This window comes from Monopterus albus, unplaced genomic scaffold (genome assembly GCF_001952655.1).
Source record: "Monopterus albus unplaced genomic scaffold, M_albus_1.0 scaffold61.1, whole genome shotgun sequence".
NCBI lineage: Eukaryota > Metazoa > Chordata > Actinopteri > Synbranchiformes > Synbranchidae > Monopterus > Monopterus albus.
This window is the reverse complement of record NW_018127941.1, coordinates 1,847,074-1,868,245: the sequence shown is the minus strand read 5'-3', so window position 1 is coordinate 1,868,245 and position 21,172 is coordinate 1,847,074. Positions and strand designations below refer to the sequence as shown.

At 41.8% G+C, this 21,172-nt stretch overlaps 1 protein-coding gene across 4 annotated transcripts in view; it reads left to right on the top strand.

Annotated features, from left to right (window-relative positions):
* Positions 1-7,192: 7,192 nt before the first annotated feature.
* sh3rf1 (SH3 domain containing ring finger 1) overlaps positions 7,193-21,172 on the top strand; it is a 36,223-nt gene continuing 22,243 nt past the window's right edge. For 2 of the 4 annotated variants that reach the window (XM_020603534.1, XM_020603531.1), the window contains exons 1-2: positions 7,286-7,542; positions 8,509-9,018. In XM_020603534.1, coding sequence (XP_020459190.1) covers positions 8,638-9,018 — 381 coding nt within the window. In that variant the 5' untranslated portion in view covers positions 7,286-7,542; positions 8,509-8,637. The other 2 variants (XM_020603532.1, XM_020603533.1) reach the window with 2 other exon arrangements.

The following is a 21,172-nucleotide window of genomic DNA, read 5'->3' as shown; positions in this document are numbered from 1 at the left end:
GCAGTGTTTTCAGGAGAATTCCCAAGTCCCCACCAAACATCAGCTGAAGGAGCAAGACCAGGGGGTGCAGTCTGCAACATCTGTCTGAATTTGGCTTTTGGAGTTGCACAATGTTGAATGGAACCATCTGGAAAAGTGATGTCCACATGACTCGATGACATCATCATGGTAACATTCAGAGAACACAAAATATCACGTGCCAGAAGATTAACGGGACAAGATGGAGAAAGTAGAAATGAATGATGAAATGAAAGATTATTCCATTTACAAGGAACTTCTTCAGAGAACGGCCACTCCTCTTTCAAACCCGAGAAGCCGATAACAGATGTAGTACCTTTTGAACGTGGGAGTGGCGAGTTTAAAGTAGAGTACCTTGCTCCTGAGTCGATCAAGCACAAATGATCTCGACCGTTGATAGTCACTTTGAGTAGTGGTTCAAGAAACATTTTCTGTGAGCTCAGGGAATCACCTGTTACAGACTTTCGGCAGCCCTATTGTTGAGGCATCTGATTAGATCCAGGTGCCTGATATTGAGCTGAAGGTGTATATGGCAGTACATTAGTAACCTGAGCAGGATATGATCCTGCTGGTCCTGGCCCCTGCTGATAAAGAACTGGGCAGTTTCGCGCCCAGTGTCCTCTCTTGTGACAAATTAGACATCTGTCATCTCTCACAAAAGTTCTCCTGTTTGCCCTGGACCCTCGACTACATGCTCGTGATCTGCCACGATTCTGAAAGCCACTACTCACGGGCTGTGAATTCCACGAATAAGGCTGAGGCTGTCCAGGGACAGGTGCTTGTGCATTATGTACAAAAGCAGAGGGCTGTGCATACTGCTGAGTAGCACCCGCATACATCTGCTTATCTGCAGCTTTCTGTTGATTCACTTTATCTCTCATCTCTTTAAGTTGTGCATTTGTCAGCTTGCTTGTAAGGATGAGAGTTCCCTTTTCATCTTTTTCTCTATCTCTTTGTCATTATCAATACACTGTTCATAGGGCAGAGCATTTAAGCCAATCACCTGTTTTAACCACTGCTGAATTCTTACAGAGAGAAAAGACTCAACAGCGCTACAAAAAAACACACCAACACTCTGAACCAGGCCTGGGTCCTCACCACTGTAATTATGCCACAGTTCACGCACCCTTAAGATATACTGACTTCCTGTCTCCCCTGTCTGCACGGGAATATGGGACAGCTTAACACTCTGAGCCTGTAGCGGATATTTCATCCTGATCACAGGCCAGAGCACATGAATTACCGCGTGAAGTGGGACTGAGTCGTCATCTCAATTACCGCGTGAAGTGGGAACCAAAGGATTACACGCTTTCATCAAATTCTTCATACCGTCTGAGCCAACTGCACTCCTCTGACTGGAAGTACTTGGCTCCTCACTGCACTGGGCAGTCTGTGCCCCAGATCCTGCAATTACGCCATCTAAATACTGTTGCACGCTAGTCCAGTCTTCCTCCTTATCGGGAAAACTTGCCATCCTTAAAATACCTCCTTTGATCACAACTAATGATGAACCACTTTGTTCAGTATCGGCAAAAGCACGTAATGGCATTTGGTGGTGAGCATTATTTTGAAAATCTGTCTCCTCTTTGTCTTCCTCTGCAGCTTGTGCGGGAGGAGGAGGGGCAGAGGGTGTGCATCCCCGTGCGTCTCCAGAGGGAGTGTCAGGGACATGAGCTGTTTCAACACTTGGTGTAGCTCTCTGGATTTTTTCAAACTCGCCCAAAATACAGACAGTCTTGCAGAAATGTCTCACATTGTTTAAGTTTAGCTTCTGTTTTGTGCCTCTGTAACAAACTCACTGTCCTATGGCAGAAACGTGCCTTTGAAGTCAAGTGAGCAGCCTGTTTAATGAACAGTTTTACAGCCCCATCTGCTGGTGGCGCCTCGTCATAGGACCCAATCAGACCTCTTTCACCCATACTCTCACGCCAGCGTAAAAATCTATCTTTTTCACTACAATGTTGGTTTAAACTCTGTGTGCCAAGCCATTTGTTCAACAATTGATACAAGATAGCACCCAGTGTGCCCGATTTGCAATTTTTCCAGTCCTGAATCACATCACAGTCAGCCATCATGAAAAATTAATATGCCACACGTGACGCTGTCCGTTTATGAGAGGCTCTTGGCCCGGTGGAAACTGATCAAATTGTGAGGCTTCTACAGCAGGCTAACCCCTGTGCGCACAATTTCTGGGGGTTAATTCCCAATCAATTCCACCGTTTTATCTCAACAGGACAAGCAGTCACCCTAAACTGATGCAATTTTTCCCACTAATCCTATTTCCCACCCGGAGTCTTACACTGCTGTACAAGGTGCGTTAACTCCACAACGAATTCTCACAATGAACCTACTGTATTGTCCAGCGTGATATACTTGAAACGTTTTAATTAGCCTTTTGTACAGTTATCCCACCCACACACTGAGAACAGCAAAACTTTCCCTGTGCCTGTTATCACATGTGTGTAATGTATCAGAGAGCATCTGTTTTTGGTTGAGATGAGTCTCTGCTTCTGCTCCAGCCGGAGGGAAATTAAAAAGAGAGTCGGATGCTTTGCTAGTAAAACTGCATAACCAACAAAGACTTTTTACAAAACTTTCCACACCCACAGATGCAGCTTTCAGGTCAAGTTATGTCATATCCCACAAAATCGCCAGAAAAAGTAAGTCATTTTCTGACGGTGAGTTTATTAATTTAGTGTTTGTTGGACTCTGCAGCACTAATATGCCCGGAGAAAAAGGGCGCACATGAGAACATACCCCTCTCCCGACGCACTGTAACGAGGAGGGTTGAGGACATCGTAGGATCTCTTTGGATCTACCTACATATGTGAACAGACATTCTCAGTGATGAAGTTCAACAAATCTAGATTTCAATGCACTTGTTCTCTTAGGACACTGAAAGGCATCCCAGATTCTGCAGAGGTTTTTGGTTGAGATAAAACTAGCATTTGCCATGCACTCGTTTTTGGTTACACTGCCCCACATTTCCTTTGGGCATTATGTGTGTGGCCAAGACGCCACATGGGAGGTTTATATGTCATTTATATTAGTTCACACAAACACTCCATCCTTCTGCTCCTGGCCGAGCCCCTCTGTCAAATTTTAGAACCCATTGAGTCAAAAGGTTTGCCCACCCCTGATATAGATGGTAACTCTTAAAACTCTTGTTGTGGTGTCATCAAACAAGTAATATTTCTCTTTTTGTGTCCCACCTTTGCTCTTAGTATGAGGAATTTGAATGAGCATTTGCCTTTTACCATAGACGCCCTTTCTGAAATATTTAGGATATGATTCTTACCGTGATTCGTATGGGCAGGAGATCTAAACCAGACCCCCCTCCTGGCCTGACATCAATATTCTTGATTGTTGGCATGTGACTGCTTCAAAAGAACCAATTTCTGACCTTTTTAAATTATATTTTATTTTATTTTATTGCAATGGCCAGCGTGCAGAAAGATTTTCCTTTGGCCATTTTACAAATCACATCACTTTAAATGTACATCTTCAAACGAGCTTATATTAAAAATATTACATAAATATTTTTTCAAATGGCTTCTTTTAAAAAGCAAATATTCTCATCAGTCTAAAAAAAGCTCAGAAGGCCATGACGGCCCGGAGCCTTGCTGGCATGACCAGCAAAGCAGAGCAGGGTCATCACAGGGCACCTACTGGGGGTAGCTATAGCTGCGCGGCTCACAGTGAGGTATACAACCCTTTCACTTGAAAGTCTTTGATAGCAGTGGATGCCCTCCTCCGTTCACTGCAACAGACCTCTCTAGTCTCCTTTATAGGATAAGGCCATAAAAAGGCATGTATAACACTACAGGCAAACATGTTTTTGGACAGGCAAACGTAATTGTTTTGCTGCCTTTTTATTGCTTCCTGCTGCTCTTCTTTAATTACAATAACTGAAAGACGACCTAGCTACATGCATTTCTGGCAAGATACCTTGGATCAGCTAAATTTAATTATAACTGCCTTAAATAGCCCCTAATCTCCATAAATAAGTCCATGTTTTATGTATGCCTTATTCATAATTTATCTTCTGTCCAACTCCAAGGGGGCAGGGAATACAAGTGCTGAGCAGTCCTCATCAAGAACAAGCAATGGGCTCATCTGATCATGTTACTGACTCCACACAAAGCTCATTACTTCCCCGGTTGATGTCTTGTTTCTGTTAAGTTGTATATTGTGTGAAAAACATGAAAACTGCACTGGAGCACAAGTGATAGGGTGAAACACAGAGAGGGAAACAAAAGTTGGTGTCATTACATTTTTAGCGTCAGGTTCGACGTCAAGTACATTAAAGATACATGTTTATCAGTGCAGGACAGTCTGAGTCAATACATTTCAAATTAACTGTTTAGAAAAAGTTTGAGCTTTTAATAATAACAGGGTAACTAAAATAAATAATTTCCTTAGTTAATATTTCAAATTTTGAATCAGGAATATGTCAGAAAACAATCTTCTTTACTGTAAAATTATGCAGCAAGTAAAATCTGAGCTTTGCTGGCATGACCAGTTCAATACAATTTGTTTATTGTCAACTCACAAAAATCTCTGGGGTGAGTGGATAGAGAGAGGAAACACAAGTAAAAACAAAACAACAACAAACAAACAAACAGTTGGCAGGTATCCCTGACTGTAGTGCTCTGGAGTCAGGGATATATCCCTGATGGTCGAAGCCGTGCTCTGTGCACAGCTCACTGGCCTGCCTCCTCCTTATTTCCTTTCGGTTTTCTCATCTATTCATTACTTGTTTTGGTTTCTCTTCTCCTCCATACTCCTGAAAAGCAACAAATGTCAGAAAAAATGAAATATATTTTAGAAATTCAGATGAAGTGGGAACCGATGACTACATAAAATCATTAACCTCATTAGATGAACTGATATTTACCATGTACATGAGAGGTCTTACACTTCATCCTGTCCTCCACCTCTTCCTCTCTCCTCACTCTGAAAGACAAATAGAAGACAGCAGGAGCTGTAGTTAAAAGTTTTTAAAGAACAGAGGCACAGACGATTTGTTCATGATTACTATATAAAATGTAATTAAAGCAAATGAAATTATACTTAGCTGTTTGAGATGTTCAGATGTCATTATGCAACCACCGCATCTCCTCTTCTCTCCTCTACCTGTTTCTTAATTCCTCTATTTGGTCCTCTCTCCACGTTGTGTGTTGTCTCTTCACTTTTCATTCAGTCTAATAAAATCAAATGTCAAACAAAACAAACGGCCCATCACAGAGCAACATCGGGGGCCTTCATCGGGGCTCTCACACACACTCACTGAGGGCCGTGAGTCGCCACTCACATGCTCCACTTCAGCAAGGGGGGGGCTTCACACACTGGTCTACTTTATACAATGTAATTAAAGCAATACAATTATACTGACCATTTCCAAATATTCAGATGTTGCTTCTGAAGAGAGGAAGTGATGGAGGGCAGGATGAAGTGTAAGACCTTTCATGTGCATGGTAAATATCAGTTTATCTAATGATGTTAACGATTTTATGTAGTCACTGGTTCCCACTTCATCATTTATAAATATTCCATTTTTTTTTTATATTTGTTTATTTTCAGGAGTATGGAGGAGAGGAGAAACCAAAAAGAAATATGAATAGAGGAGAGAACTGAACAGAAATAAACAGAGGAGATGAGGTGGGAAGGTGTAACGACATCTGAATATTTGGAAATGGTCAGTATAATTTTATTTGAACGTCTTTATCAATGAACCCCAAAACAAAGTCCATACTATAATCTGTATTTGCAGCAGTCCATGTGAAAATGACATCTGTCTAAAGTTGTAGACCACTTTTCATGAATGTAGCAGCACCATTTAAATGTTTCATAACACAAAATATAAGTGAGGAGTATATAGGGTTACAATCAGACGTGCCACATAAGGAACATAGTCTTCAACATGTGTCCATGTTTATTTTATATTTTATTGTGTCAGCTTGAAACCATACAACCATGTAGTGTAGTGGAACAGGAATGTGCATGGTGAATCAAATCCCAAACAATCCATGAACCAATAAGCGACACGTCTTGACTGCACTTCAATTTCTTGACCACTAGATGTCCTACTGAAGCACTGTGTCATTGAAACTTCTAGTAAATGGTCTTATACTTGTATAGCGCCTTTCTGTGCTTTTTACAGCACACTCAAATCGATTTCACATTATTCGGCCATTCACCCATTCGCACTCCCAAGCACTCACGCATTCACACACCGGTGACATCACCGGGAGCAACTTGGGGTTCAGTGTCTTGCTCAAGGACACCTCGACATGTTGACTGGACAAGCCGGGAATCGAACCAATAATCCTCCGGTTAGGAAACGACCCGCCACAGCCGCCCCCAGCCACAGCCACCCCCATAATAATGAGTAATGAACCATTTGTGTGAATACTGTGTCGAAGCTTCAACAAAGCCTCATTGGCCATCACTACCTATATTATTCTTTGATGGCACTTGGACGTTGTTGTCTTTCTTGTCTCCTTATTGTGGTTCCCATGTGACTATGGGATACCCAGGTAGTTGTAGGCAGTCTGTATGTCTGCTATGTGGCCCCTGAGACCATCCCTATATTTGGTTTCGAGTACCAGCAAGATAGCTGACTGTCAGCTAATAGGAGTAATGTCCTGTAGCCAAATGAATGAATGACATGAAAAACAAATTATTTTTCACAACCTCCGGGAAAGGATGTTGTTTTTGACACATCATTAGCCTACATATCACCAGAGGATTCAGTTCACGCCCTTTTGACAATGCCTTATGGTGCGCCTCGGAAATTACTGTTTTCCATTGTGGAAATCGAGTTGCTTTCAAGTAGCCTACTTTCGGAAGGGGAATAATAGCTTAAAGAAAATGTGAATAATGTCATATTGCAATTGTTTGAATTTGTTTTTAGTTTTTACTACATCAAGATGTTGGCGAGTTGTCTTTATGCAGCCCAGTGCTGCAGTGTCATAACAAAGAGGACATTCTTGCTAGGCATCCGTTTTCTGCTTAACCGAGTGTTTTCTTTTTAATTAGCCATGGTATCAATTACTGACACTGTACACAGATTTTGATTTCCACACGCTACAGCTCAGGTGACCTGTGGTCTCATTCATATGCACTTGCTCCATATAATAGAATAGCCAGTATTCCGATAGCACGCGAAGGCCACGTACTCCCTCCCCCAGCTGCTTCTTTCTAGTGACACAGTCCCGCAGAGCTGGAGTAGGGCAATGCTAGCATGGCGCTCGGTGAGGTTGGTCTTCCGTTGTTTCCCCTGTGTTCTTTTTACGTTATGTTTAACCTAAGTATCTGACAGAAGTGTATTTACGCTCTACGTTGTGCGTCTCTAACAAAAACCATCTGGGAAAACAGCAGTATTTGTCTGGGGAATACTCCAGATAAGTAGCTAACTTAGTAGAATCCAGGTGGCTGGCTAACTAGTAACATTAACGTTAGCAAGGAGGCAAAAATTGGGAAATACGGGGCAACAAGAGGAGGTGTTCTCTTTTGGAAGAGGTATGCTGAATTGCATTTAGTTGGTGAATTACTTCTACATATTATAGGTCAATTGGTTTCTGTCCGAGAAGTTGTAGAACATGGTTTAAATCGCAAGTGCAGTAAAAACTTCCAATTGTTAGTTAACTTAGAGGGGGTTGCAGCATTAAAGTAGTACCGATACTAGCGATCGATGTGTGCTATTCAAACGTAACGTTACTTAATTTCCTACGGCTAAACACTACGGCGCAGAGTACTCATAAACCGTCTAGTAAGTATCCCTAGCCCTTTTCGTGCCGTGAAGTGTTACGTAATATTGACATTTTTCTGGAGTAACCTTACACTGTTGCAGCACAAGCCTGAAACATCTGGATTTTAACACTGAAATGCATTCTTGCAATATCAATTTATAAGGTGCGTTATATCCCGCCGATTTTGCTGTAAGGTTAATAAAGTGTGTAGACAGCATTTTTTATGGATTCATCTCAGTTTTCACTCATAAAAGACCAATCTCAGTCTTTCAGTCCTGCACAGTGCAGATCTCTCTCTCGCTCTCTCTCTCTCGCTCTCTCTCTCTCTCTCTCTCTCTCTCACACACACACACACTTTATCGTTTTTATGTCGCGGTGACGTGCAAAAGGTCCAGTGCCCAAGGATCCGAGATATGTAGCTGTAGTTATCCGCTGTGGAGTAAATTAAATTATTATGACCTTCAGTCCCCCGTTGGTTAATTTAATGGAAGACAGTAGACCAGTAGTTTTGTGGTTTGCCAGTGTTATTGGCTCATCAGCTGCCATATTAAATGTGATGGGATTGTGTCACTTTTTCAATATGACAGTTGAAATTTAACACTATACACTTTCAGGTATGTGTAATGTCTGTTATATGCATGTCCTGTCCTGTTTCTTCTATAGTTGATTAATTTGTCTTGTAGAACGGCTAGCTAACATTAGCTTTGTTTTTTCTTTCTTCTTCTTCTTCTTCTAGCTGATGCAAATGCGATGGCCATAGCCGAGGTATGGGAGTGACGTGACTCTACCGGTCCTGCTTCCAGAGAGCCAAAAACCTTATCAGCATCATGTTTTTCTGCTGAAGTGCAGGTAGATCACACAGAGAATGGACGAATCAGTATTGCTGGATTTGCTCGAGTGCCCGGTTTGTCTGGAGCGGCTGGATGCTTCGGCAAAGGTTCTTCCCTGTCAACACACCTTCTGCCGCAGATGTCTCCAAGGCATCCTAGGCTCACGTGGAGAGTTGCGCTGCCCAGAGTGTCGGACATTGGTGGAGTGTGCTGTAGATGAACTCCCCAGCAACATCCTCCTTGTGCGCCTGTTGGATGGCATCAAGCAGAGGCCGCGAAGGACTGGTCCTGGAGCTGGAGTCTGCACAAATGGTACATCTGGAGCTGTGGCCAGAGCACACGGAAGTGGAACCAGGGAACAGAGCACCCCGGTAGTACAACCCCAGCGAGCTCAGTCTAAGAGCACCCTCGTCCGGGTTAGTAGTCTCACTGTGACTAAACATGAATAAGTGAGCATGAATCTGTTTTCCCCATTGTTAGAGTCAAGCTGAAACAAAACTGAGAAAATCTTGTGTGGAATAAAAGCAGCATGTTGCATTACTAGTGCTCTAATCTTTGCTGTGGATAAATTGTTATCACGGTGATCCAAAAGCCAGCCAGTTGACTAATGGCCGTGACTGAGGACAGTTGACAGCTGAGTCAACAAATGATTCTACTCTTTGCGCCTAATAGGCTCTGTGCATGACTGTAGTCTGCTGACTTCTGGTTGCAACGGTAATGAGCATACCAGTTGCTTGCTACTGTAGTTGCTGTTCTACTGAACTATTGCATATTTTTGTGGTACCAGCAATATTTACTAACAGTTCTTAAATGGCTATCAGTCATAGTCAAATGGATTATTTAGCACACTAGATTGGTGGCAGTTTATTTGTCTTATCTGGTGTAAAATCTAATGCATTCTGGTGATCCAACAAACTGATGAAACCCAGGGAGTTCTTTAATTTGAGAGCTGGTGTCTTATTGCCTCAGTTTCTCACACCATGCCATTATAATGTTTTCGGTCTACCACTACACTGTTAGTAGGAACACAGTAGCCATGATATCTGCAAGTTCCTGTGGTCGGGGGGGGGTCTTTTCTTTCTCTGCTCAACTAACTGAGTGTGTGTGTCAAGGTTGCAGCCCCTTCCTCCTCGAAACAGAGAGGTACATAGAAAATACAGTGCAACAACAAAGTAGAATGGCCTGCATCAGCCCGGGAGGTTATGCAGGACAAAGCACTGAGTATACCACTCATTAGGTTCCAATAGTTGCAATGCAGCAGTAGTAGAGCGCTCCCAAACTCCCGCTCTTGCCTGTGGTTTAGTTATTCCATTGAAATAGGGGACTGCGCTGACTTTTAATGTTCTTTCTCCTTGTGATGTTGTGAAAAATAACCACTGCATACCCTTGAATGGCTTGTCATACAGAGGGCAGCTGTGGCTCAGGAGATAGAGTCGGTCGTGTCCTAACCGGGGTTATTAGCGGTTTGATTCCCAGCTTGTCCAGTCAACGTGTCGAAGTGTCCTTGAGCAAGACACTGAACCCCTAGTTGCTCCCGGTGATAACACCGGTGTGTGAATGTGAGTGTTTGTGAGTACAAATAGGTGAATGGCCAAGTAGTGTGAAAGCACTTTGAGTGTGCATGCAATGTGTAGAAAAGCACTATATAAGTATAAGACTATTTACCATTTACAGAAACAATCCTGTCTTGTATAGTTTAACTGCTCACTACAAAGTCATGGGTCTTTAGGAAAGCCTTGAAAGATCAAAATGGAGTTTTAACAGCTTAAACTGTAGCAAAGTGGAACACAACAATGGTCATGTGAACCACTTTTCCTCTGCTGATACTGTATGTGGACACTTTTTAGATTGTATTTACACCTCATTTGGATTAATTTGTGGCTCAGTATTTGATAAGTTACCCATTAGTTTAGCTTAACCGGGAAAAAAGCCACATTAGAACCGGAAGTCAGCAAACTACAATCATGCACAGAGCCTAATGCAGCCTGGCTTTTCCCATAAGAAGGGTTCTTAGTCCTTGTAAATTGCTGACAATGCCATATGCCAAATTCTTTCTTACTCTTGAGGAGATTCCTGTTGTAGGACTATATGTGGGAAAATCATGGTAGGGCTAAAAGGAGGTTGTTTCACCTTCAGTACTGAGGAGTTATATAGCTAGAGAAGCAGAAGAAAAATGTTAAGCTTATGTAATCCCAAGAAAACACAAGTTCATATTAGCGTATCACTGTTCTTAATGGTGGATACACAAGAGAGGAAAGCAGATGCTCAGGCCAACAGATGTCGGACATGTCTTGCTTTAGTGTTTTTGGTGCCAGTATAATGTAATTTATTGACTCTGTCTAAAACTGTTTATTCAATTACATTTAGCTATGGGAAGTCTATACCTAGTTTAATATTGCTGCTTTGTAGTAGTTATACAATTCAAAATCACACTTATGTGAATATGCTACTTTCTCTGTGCTGCCCAGACTAGTTTATATGGAAACACCGTAATAATAATAATGACAATATATACACTCCAGGAAATAATAACACGTTAACATTAGCAAAACTGAAGTGTAATATGTTGTCTTGACACTTGAATTGTCAAGGCTCTTATTATCTTTTGCTGTAGTTCTACCCAAATTACACAACATAATATTTTTTCACGGTATTGTTGTATTAAAATTATTGTACATTAAAAACCTGGCTCAATAAAAATGGAGTGCAAAAAAAAAAAAACACCAATGGGCCCCTCTGAGCACCTTTGGTCTCCACACAGGGATGATAGGGTAGATGAAAAGATGTCAAGGACCTGTGTAGAATCATTGGAATGTCAGCATGCTGATAATGTATCTGTCTAGCCATGCAGGTACAGAGATCAGAGACCTTGCTGTAAATCGCTACTGGGGGACCCGCCTCATTTGCCATAGTATCACTTCAGAGAATTTGCGCTAATTTCAAAGCTGTGTATTGTGGAATTTCCCTTCAGTCTCAAAGGTCTGCTTGTTGGGAATAAAGGGATGGACACTTGAAACCACCGCATTATTTCACCTAGCTAATGTTTCTATGATTGGCAGTTGATTACAGTTCCTCAGTGTAGGCAGGAAAGGTACAGTGCTCCTCCATACACACACCATTGCTGAGTGTTGCGTGATAGTATGTATAACTGTGAAGTGCATTTGAAAACTGTTTGTATTTTCCTTGCATTCCTAAATGTATTGTAGGGTGTCATGTTGCGGACTAATAGTGTCTCTGAAGTCTGTTCTGCCTTCCTAAGGCACTCAGCTGATGACAAACAGGAACTGCTGAAGACAAGAAGAGACATGGTTGTGCAGGTGAAATATTTTCAGAACATAAAAGGCAGAGATCAAAGCCCTTGCTGATTGCCCAGCCTGAGCTCTCGTCAATGCTCCATGGGGAGTGCTGCATTACCCCCCTGGGTGACACCCTAACGCCCACTTCTTTATTGTTGGCTGTTTGTGCCATGATTTTTATCTCAAAGTTTCAAGTGTATCTCAAAGTTTGAAGCAGCTCTTCTGGTGCTGTCGAACTCCACCTCCACTTTTTATGTGGCCAAAGAATTGCTAGGAGGGGAGAAGAGCAGGGACTGCTTGACAAATGCACAACAGGGTTTTGTTTCAGGTCCCCTCTGATCTCACTGACTGACCCACACATGCGGAGGGGCCAAGAGAGATTGCATGTGCATGGAAGAATACCAGTAACAGAAGCTGATGAGTGTTAAATGAAAGCGCCAGAACCAAAAGGGACAAATGTTTCGTGAGTAACCTCACACAGTCAACTTTGTGGCACCCCTCAACCATCTCCAGGGTTGTAGCAGTTGTTTGACACTCTGCCTTGGCATTTCTTTGATGAGGGGAATGAAAAGGCTTGTCCTGAATGTAGTGCTGTGGTTGTCTGGCCCTTTGCAGTCAGGTTGATGACTCAGCTCCACAGTGCTCCATTACGTGGATGTTTTTTCTTTCTCCTGCCCTTGTTGACTCATGTATAAACAGTATTTTGTTCACAGAAATTGAAAACGGATAGCTAGTGTTATTTTTGTGTGAGATTGAGTAAAACCTCTGGAGTTGTCTTGGTGTCAAGGGTCAGGTTTTAGGACTCATGGCAGTCAGGGTTTGGAGCCACTGATGAAGAGGGAAGAGGATTTAGAGAGATTTCTGTGGACGTCTTCAGTTAATGTGGTCCTCGAGAGAGTTGCGATTTTACTCCCAAAGACTTAAAATGGAGCTTCTTTTATGATAAATTCTGCCATTGTCATAAAAGCTTTAGTGTTCATTTTTAATAGTGTTGTGTACTGGCCGCAGTTTAGAGGATAGGTTACATTTGCAGCTCTAATATGTACTAATACTTGTGTGGTAAGGCCATTTATTATAACTTCATTCAACTACCAATTAGTTGTGAGCATGTTGGCACAGGTATATCTGTCTTTTTGTGTTTAGTTGATAGGAAATAAGACACTTCTTTCTTAAGCTCTTGAGGGTGTAACTCTGCCATTTTTTAGTAATGAGAGCTTTATCCAAGCTTAAGTTTTTTCTCTCTATTTGTACATCTCTCTCAGTTTGATGGACCCTACCACCTGCCATTATTTTTGTTGAGCTTACAGTTCCCTGGGAGGATGCTATAGATATAGCTTATGAGAGGAAGAAGCTGAAATACACAGAAGTTAGGTATAAAAGGGTGGAGCCTAAGATGGGTAATTAGGAATCTAGCTGATAGCTGAGCAAGGTCCAATGAGTGGTTCTGGAGCAGAAGAAAGGTGTGTGAATGGGGTAAAAAAAATAGGTAAGTGATTTATAAATGGCACCATACTGTATGTGAGGATTATGCCTGTTAAGATGAAGTAAACTAGCATTGGAGGACAGACTTAGTAAAAGTGTTTGATACATGCAGCAGGCTTGAGGCCTAGGTCCTGGTGTTAGCATGAGCAAGCTAACATGAGAGCATAGTAGAAGTTTGACTGGTTTGTTGCAGTGAATACTCATGCAGTATAAAAGGAAACAGGAGTCTGGCTAGTTATTTGGTGAGCTATTTGGAATGCTTGAGTTATTTTAAATGTTTTGTGGCTAGAACAGTAGTTGAAATGTTTGCTAGTGCTAGTGACTATTTGGTAACAATTAGCCTGAGTAGATGAGGGTGTGTGGGTGCAGGCAAAGAGGGGAGTGGTTCTGAGATGCTGGAACACACTGTTGAGCTTTCTTTTCAGCCAGTCAGAAGCTGGAAGATACCAATTCAATTTATCTTTCCTCACTCCACTTTCATCTAAGATGGTATCTTCCAGCTTCTGACTGGCTGAACACACCTGAGCCAGGTAATCAGGCAGGGACAGTTGGAAAACAAGCAGGACAGCGGCCCTCGAGGACTGGAATTGGCCACCCCTGCTTAGTGAGAAGATGCCACCTGATGACCCTGTAGACTTGCCTTCACTTGTACACCCACACAGAACTTGTATAGGTGATAATATAGTTACAGACTCACTGGAATTGCTAATAGCCTTCTTTTGTTGGACAGTCTTGGTAGATCAGTGTCAGTGGTTGGACAGCTGAGTGGACCAATCTTTCACAGGCGACGGCCATTATAAGACAGGTGGGCCAGACACTGCTTAACCTGAGCAAATACAATGCAGATGCTGTGTCAAGCCACATACTGTATCAGCTCTTTACTTGGGTGAGGATAGGGTTCAGGGATGCTTTGTGTTAAGGGCAGGTTAGGTCTGGTAAATGGTGTTGCTTATTATATGGCTCTGAAAATTTATGATGGCATGGCCTGACACTCCCCTGTTTGGGGCCAAATAATGGATAAACGTCATTTAACTCGCATACTGAGGTTCCATATAAATGATCTCATATTCTTTGGCACATTTAATTGTTGACTATCTTTAGTCAGCCCTGTGATAGACTGTCAACCTGTCCGAGATGTACTCCACTTCTCGCCCAATGTCAGCTGGGATTGGCTCCAGCATCCCCATGATCCTCATCAGGATAAGTGGTATAGATAGTGGATGGATGGATAACTATCTTCAAATTCACTGAATTTATTTTAAATGCAGAGGAATCCGAACTCTCTTATTAATCTGGTGTTAGTTGCTGCTGATTGAAAGAAGTTGTCATATGCCATGTTACCCAGAAAGTCTTGTTACCTAGTTATTTTTATTATGAAGTTGTTACATGTCTGTTACTTTGAGTTATTTCTTCAGAGAAAAAGAATGAGATGCTTCTTCTGTAGAGGTATCTAATTAAAATTCCTGTTCACCGCAATCATCTGAGGTTGATGAGTCACGCTGGCCCTTTGATGACATCATGTTGTTGTTGTTGTTGTTGAAGCCATTCCTTTTGACCGGCTGGATGACCTCTGTCTGCGTGACCAAACCCCATCATTACACCCTCATACTGCCCACATACTGGCAAACATATACTTAATGCTTTCCACTGGGAATTTTTCAGATGAGCTTTGGTCTGTTCATTTTTTTTTATGCTCACACTTCTTTCCTTCCTCCTCTGTATTTCCCATGGAGATCTACCAGTAGCTGTGACCTTCTGGACAGTGCATGTGAGAGGTTTTGGAGCCACTTGTAATTTTCTCTTATGAGATACTGACAAACTGTGTTTTTGTTTGTTTGTTTGTTTTTTTCCATATTTCTGTCCCTCCTCCCTCACTGTCTAAATCCAGGCTGGAGCCTGATAAAGGTCTAATGAGATTAGAGTTTATTAGACAGTGAGTCGGCAATGCTCCCTGGTCTCCTCTTACTACTGACTGCTGACTCCCTCTCTGAGGAAACAAAACACTTTTTATTTTCTGCAGCAGCCTGTGTGTACATCTCTGGTTGCCAATATGGGTTTTGCGCAGTAATCTAATATGCCTTAAGTCATTTTGTTTCTTGTTGACAAATGCAGATTTTCAATGCCATGTTGTGAATATATTTTTAAATGTGTGATTTCTGGCTGTGCTGTTAAGAATGCAGAAAGCAGGTAGATAGTAAGGGATTTTCTCACTGCCACCTAGTAAATGGCATATTATGACATGGAACCCAGAAGGTTGCAAATCCATTCATTCATTCAGTTCTTATAATCCTGTGTCCATGTTTTGGAAAACATACAGTGAATGAGCAAATTGTTATACTGTGGGAAGTTACTGCCCTCTAAAAGACCTAATTGCGTGATTAAGGTGCAGCCATGGCCTCGTCATTGTAGGGTAACACCGCTCCCCTGACGCAGGGTGTGTGCTTGTCTTTGTCTTTTCAGGCTTTCAAGACTTTCTAGACACACAGAGGAAATGACCTGACTTGTTTTGTTCAGTCTTCTTTTAACCTCTCTCCCCCTGACAGAGTGAGATGGTTTGTGTCTCTGAGGAATGCCATGAGTAGTTGCAGGTCACTGTTTCTCCTCTAAACATTGGGCTTGTCTAGTCTCGTTCCACTTGCCAGCTTATGTCCATATTCTCTACTAAACCAGCTGGAAGTATCGACACATTTTTGTGTACTTTCTGACTTTTCTTTGCTGTTCGACATGCAATGCAGTTTTGGCAAATGTGTTGATTTTGATACATATATATATATGTGTGTGTGTGTGTGTGTGTGTGTGTGTGTGTAGTTCTGCTGAGGTGCCTCTGCACCTGAGAGCCTCAGGGCAGATTCAACTGTAACAGCCATCTGGCTGTTTTTTCTGTTTTCTTTTTCTTTTTGTTTTGTTTTGTTTTGTTTTTATCTTGCATCACTTGGACTGTCCAGATCACTGTGTTAACTAGTAATTACATTTAACCTCGTTGTATGGATTTTCTTAACAAAGATGATGTTTTGTTGTTGTTTCCGGTGGTTTTAAAACAAATTTCTGGGTGGTCCAACAAAGAATGTCACAGTTGCCATTGGCCTCCTGCTTCTTCTGTCCGTATATCAATCTGTCAGTTTGTCAGCATGACAGTGGTGGGGGGAGCAGCCATGACCACCTTTATCATTGTTCTATCACACCTGTAGAAACCAATGAAAGCCTTGTTTTGTGTGTGGTCCAGTGGCCAAGGTTCCTCTGGAAAAATGTTTTTGTTTTCCAGACCACTTAGAATGTGCTTGCCATCAAATACAATAATTTATCCACTTTAGACTAGAAATGTATATTGACACCTAATTGTTTACAGGTGTTTTCAGTGGAATTTCTTCATTTGACTGTTTTGTCAGCTGGTTCCCAAGGTGCCCCTATTACCTGCCTGGCCTTAACAGAGCAGTTTGACCTCTCACCCTGTGTTGTGATTGGTGGGCCAGGATTGGTCAACTATGGGTCATTTGACTGCTGGCATGTTAAGTGTTCAGTTCCCATCCCTAAGGCAGAATCATGATGTGCTGGGAGCTTTTCCTTCAGTTGTTTGACCTCTGACTCCAGTGCTTTTCCTGGCTCTTAATATACTTTCAAGCAATAGTAGCTGCCTCTGGCATACCTTGTTGCTGCATGAGAGAGGTGTGGTCCCAGACCTCCTTTGGAGAGGGGGAGAAATGAATGATTTTAAAAATTGTATTCAAACATTCAGATCTCTAGCCTTTCTTCTGCAAGCCATGTGTATTTGTTGTTTCGCTCTATACTGAAGACTTTCCCATTTTAATTTGAGGTCCCAAAGTGCAATTAATCTGTTTGTCCCAAGTGACAGCATTGGCTCAGGTATGAGAAGGCACTGGGTATTTGGTACTGAGTACAGAGGATGAGGTTTGTATACTGTAACTCATAGTGGCTATGTTTGTTTTTTGTATCTGTAACAAGGACGGTGTGAATCTTACTGTCCAGCCAGATCTTATGGGCTGCTATACCACACTTACCTGCAGTCAGAACAGTCACTTGGAAACTATAGTGTGCTTCCTGAAGCACAAGTTTGTAGTTAAGGTTGTCGATCACCTGTAATTTGGGTGTAAACAAAGTGCAGTTGAACTTAAATGGGAAACTGAATTCCAGGATTGTATAGGTTTAGGGAAAAGGAATTAAGATTACTTTCTCAATCAGTTGTCCTTTGGTTTGTAAAAGAAAAAGGTTGAAAAATCCCTGTCACCATTTTCTAAAGGGCCAGGTGATGCCTTGAAAATAAAAAAGAATCAAATTTAAAATTGATCACTGTTCAATTTAAAGTGATACAAAACACAAACAAGCAGAAAATTCCCTCAACTGAGTGGCTGGATTTAATTGATTGTCTAAAAAGCTTCACATTAAACTTGTTGATTGATTAATCAATAAATCCCTTGAGCTCTAATGACGGGTTTCTTTTACAGTTCCCTGCCTTTTCTGCTTTCACAAGAAAGTGCCACAAAATCTTGTCTACTGAAAGGCTGTGCTCTCGATTACTCCATGTGTTTGGAGTCTCTCTTGCTGATAGTGTATGATTAATTATTGAAGCGCACTTCAGTAGGAGAGAGTGCTGACAAAGATCTGCGGCTTTTTTTGGGGGGGGCTTTCAGTACACACTGACTAGAGAATTACATTCACAATTCTAACCCATCATTGTTCTGACTAGAGGCAAGCATACTTGGAGCCCATTTGTTTTACAAACACACCTAGCCACCTGTGAGCATGGCCTGATAAAGCCAGGGCAGTGTTTGTTCTAATGAGTCACAGACTGATTTTAGATCCATAAGGGCCCATTATATTGTGTACACCCACAAGCCCAGGTGTGTAGTGAGTACACAGACAGTTCTGTGACAACACTGTTGAAATGCCATTGTAGGTTTGTGGCAAGACCCTTTATTTCTAATGGGAAGATGATCTTCATGCTAATTATTTCAAGGAGAGACCGATTAGGATTACTTTTAGAGGCACCAGCATCTGTTTCTGCTCTCTCCTCAGTGTTTAATAGTGTCTCTGTGGGCTGAGTAACCATAGCAGTCTTGAGATTTTTGTAATGTAAATCCGGGCGAGCACAATTATCTGCTTGTCAATTATTTTCAGTCTCATGAGCCATGCCCCTCTAATGGCAAGTGTGGCAACTAGAGCTCAGCACCACCATAGGCATGAAAATCATAGACTCTTTGCAGATTCAAATTTTTTTTTAAATATGTGTAAATTATAAAACTGTCTGTCCTAACACTTAATTTTCTTGCTGTAAAGTAAATTCTGTACTGAACTTTTAAAGCAGAAGCATAACAGAATTGATTGATGCACGATACAGGACTTGTGGTTAGATACACGCATGATAGAACAGTGAGAATTGTTACACCCCCACTAATCACATAATGTACCTCTGCAGTAACACAAGAAACCAGTCAGGCCTCCAAACCTAGAATGTTCAGAGTTCCTCAGATCTGATTCTTGACACGCTCGCTTGAGTATGTAATGCCAGCTACATGTTACATCTGGGTTGAGTTTCTTAAATGGTCGGTGCTGTGCATTGTCTTGGAGAATAGAAGCAGTGTTTGTGCCTTGGCCCTTTGTCAGTACTGTGTCAGTATCCTGGCTTTGTTTGTCCACTGTAGAGGCATACAAATACCAGCCAATGCAAGCAAATTTTCTTCAGTTTCCCACTGGAATGACACGCAACACTCTGACAACTGACAGATCAGCAGGCATATGAGGTACTGTTGGATATTTAACAAAGTGACTGGGAGACAATGTAGCGGTATTTTTGGAAGTTTAAAGATTCAGTATCATATAAGGTAGGGAGTCGTCCAGCTCCTTGTCAGATTTCCCCTCGACTTGCAACGCCCTGCATAAATCAAAGTCAGCCTAAGCAGAGCGGAGCAGGTGGCTCACCCTGAATGACTAAGAGGAACAAAAGGCCACAGATACTGCATGCTTTCACTAGCACAGTGGGGAGTAATGTGAGGAAATGCTTAGTATTCAGCTCATATCGACTGGCACTCAATACAGAACAGAGATACTGTGACATTTGTGAACTAATCCCTCTGTAGCTTGGATACAAGCTAACTTCTTATGTGTGCAACACCTCTCTTAGTGCTAATCCAGGTTATTAAATACCTGAAAAATCAAGGAACATCTGATCCTACAATTTGGTCTATTGATTTAAAATAATGTTTTTCATGTCTTTATTCTATACAACATTTTAGGAGGTGCTTGCTTAGCTTGTAACAGGTGGTACTTGAAATGTATTTATTGCTGTTGTTGGAGGCAATAACTAACCTCCAGTTCAGTGTACTTACAGTAAATAGCCTTTCAGTATTACAGTACAGTTCTTTGGGTTTTTAGTTGGACAAGCAGAGTGGGTGATCCCAGGGCCACCCAAAACCAGTCTGTACCACTCATCAGTAACCATCCAGGTGAAGAAGACCAGCTCATATACATTAGGCTACACAAATGGATATGCCAGTTTATATGCAGGATTTTTCATGCAATTGCATTTTGAGAGTAGAAGCTACTAGGGCTGTCCCTAATGTCGATTTCTAGGCTATTCTGGATATTCGGTGGTAATAATCAGTGAATATTCGATTATACCTCTTTGCTCTTCTAGCAGTACTTTGGGTAAAAAAAACAAAACAAAAAGCTATTGTATAATATTTAATGTAACAGATAAACAGGATGGAACTTCACAACCATTTGCGTGTACACAGAATGCCCTACATTTCCATCATTGATGGATCGACTGATAGTTTTACCTGTGAAGATGTCTCACTCTGTTGGAGTTGTTGGAACTGCAGAGAAACTCAGTTCACTCTGATTATTCAGTGGTGTTACAGAGTGTTGCCTCTTTACTTCATTAATAATTTTCAGCTAACAGTAGGCAGTGTGTTGTCTGTTTGTCCACCAACTGCAGCGAGGTCACAAACCCAACAACAGCCACTTTAATTTTGTCCTGTCACGGAGTTAACGTTAGTTAGCGACAGCTGGTATGACCACACTGGTTGTCATTTTAACCAGAAATGGCAACAATCAGCAGAAGCCTCTGCTTCTCAAACAATTTGCACACAGACCTTTACTAACAAGATAGATGTAGGTGTCACTGGCATATTCAGCTGCAGCCCTAGATGCTACACACCCTAGAGCTTTATCAAAACTGCATGTATGAGCTCTACAGTGTGGGTGTACGCTTCCCCATATAAGTCCATACTCTCTCTTTAATAAAATGCCTTATTTCCAGTGTATTAATCAATGATTTACCAAGCCCCTGAGCTCTGAAATGTTTTGATTCTATGTCCATAAGGCGGACACACTACAGTCTGTACCCCTCATCAGTAACCGTCCAGGTGAAGAAGACCACGCTACAGTTTAAGGTCAGACACTGGTCGTAAAACTGTAGATTGCTGGGTTCAATGAGTGATTACCCCTGAGATGTGTTTTGTAACTCGCACTCCTTGAGTGCCAGTTACACTATATACTATAAAAGGGACAATGTTTTGTAAGTATTAGGCAAATTGAAAGATGCATTCACTGACCTAGGAACATGAGGAGGAACAGGAGGAAGAGCTTTGAAAACTTTCTGTTCTTCTCACATGAGACCCAAGCTTCCATCTGGCCTCCAGAATGCTGAGTGTTTTCGTGCCTGTAGACTAATGTGTGGGACCTCATTTGGTATGTAGTGAGGGAAACAAACAGCACAGTGAGTTGTCATAGAGAACAGCTCTTGGAAAGCTTGTAAGGCTTATTTCCTCTTTCC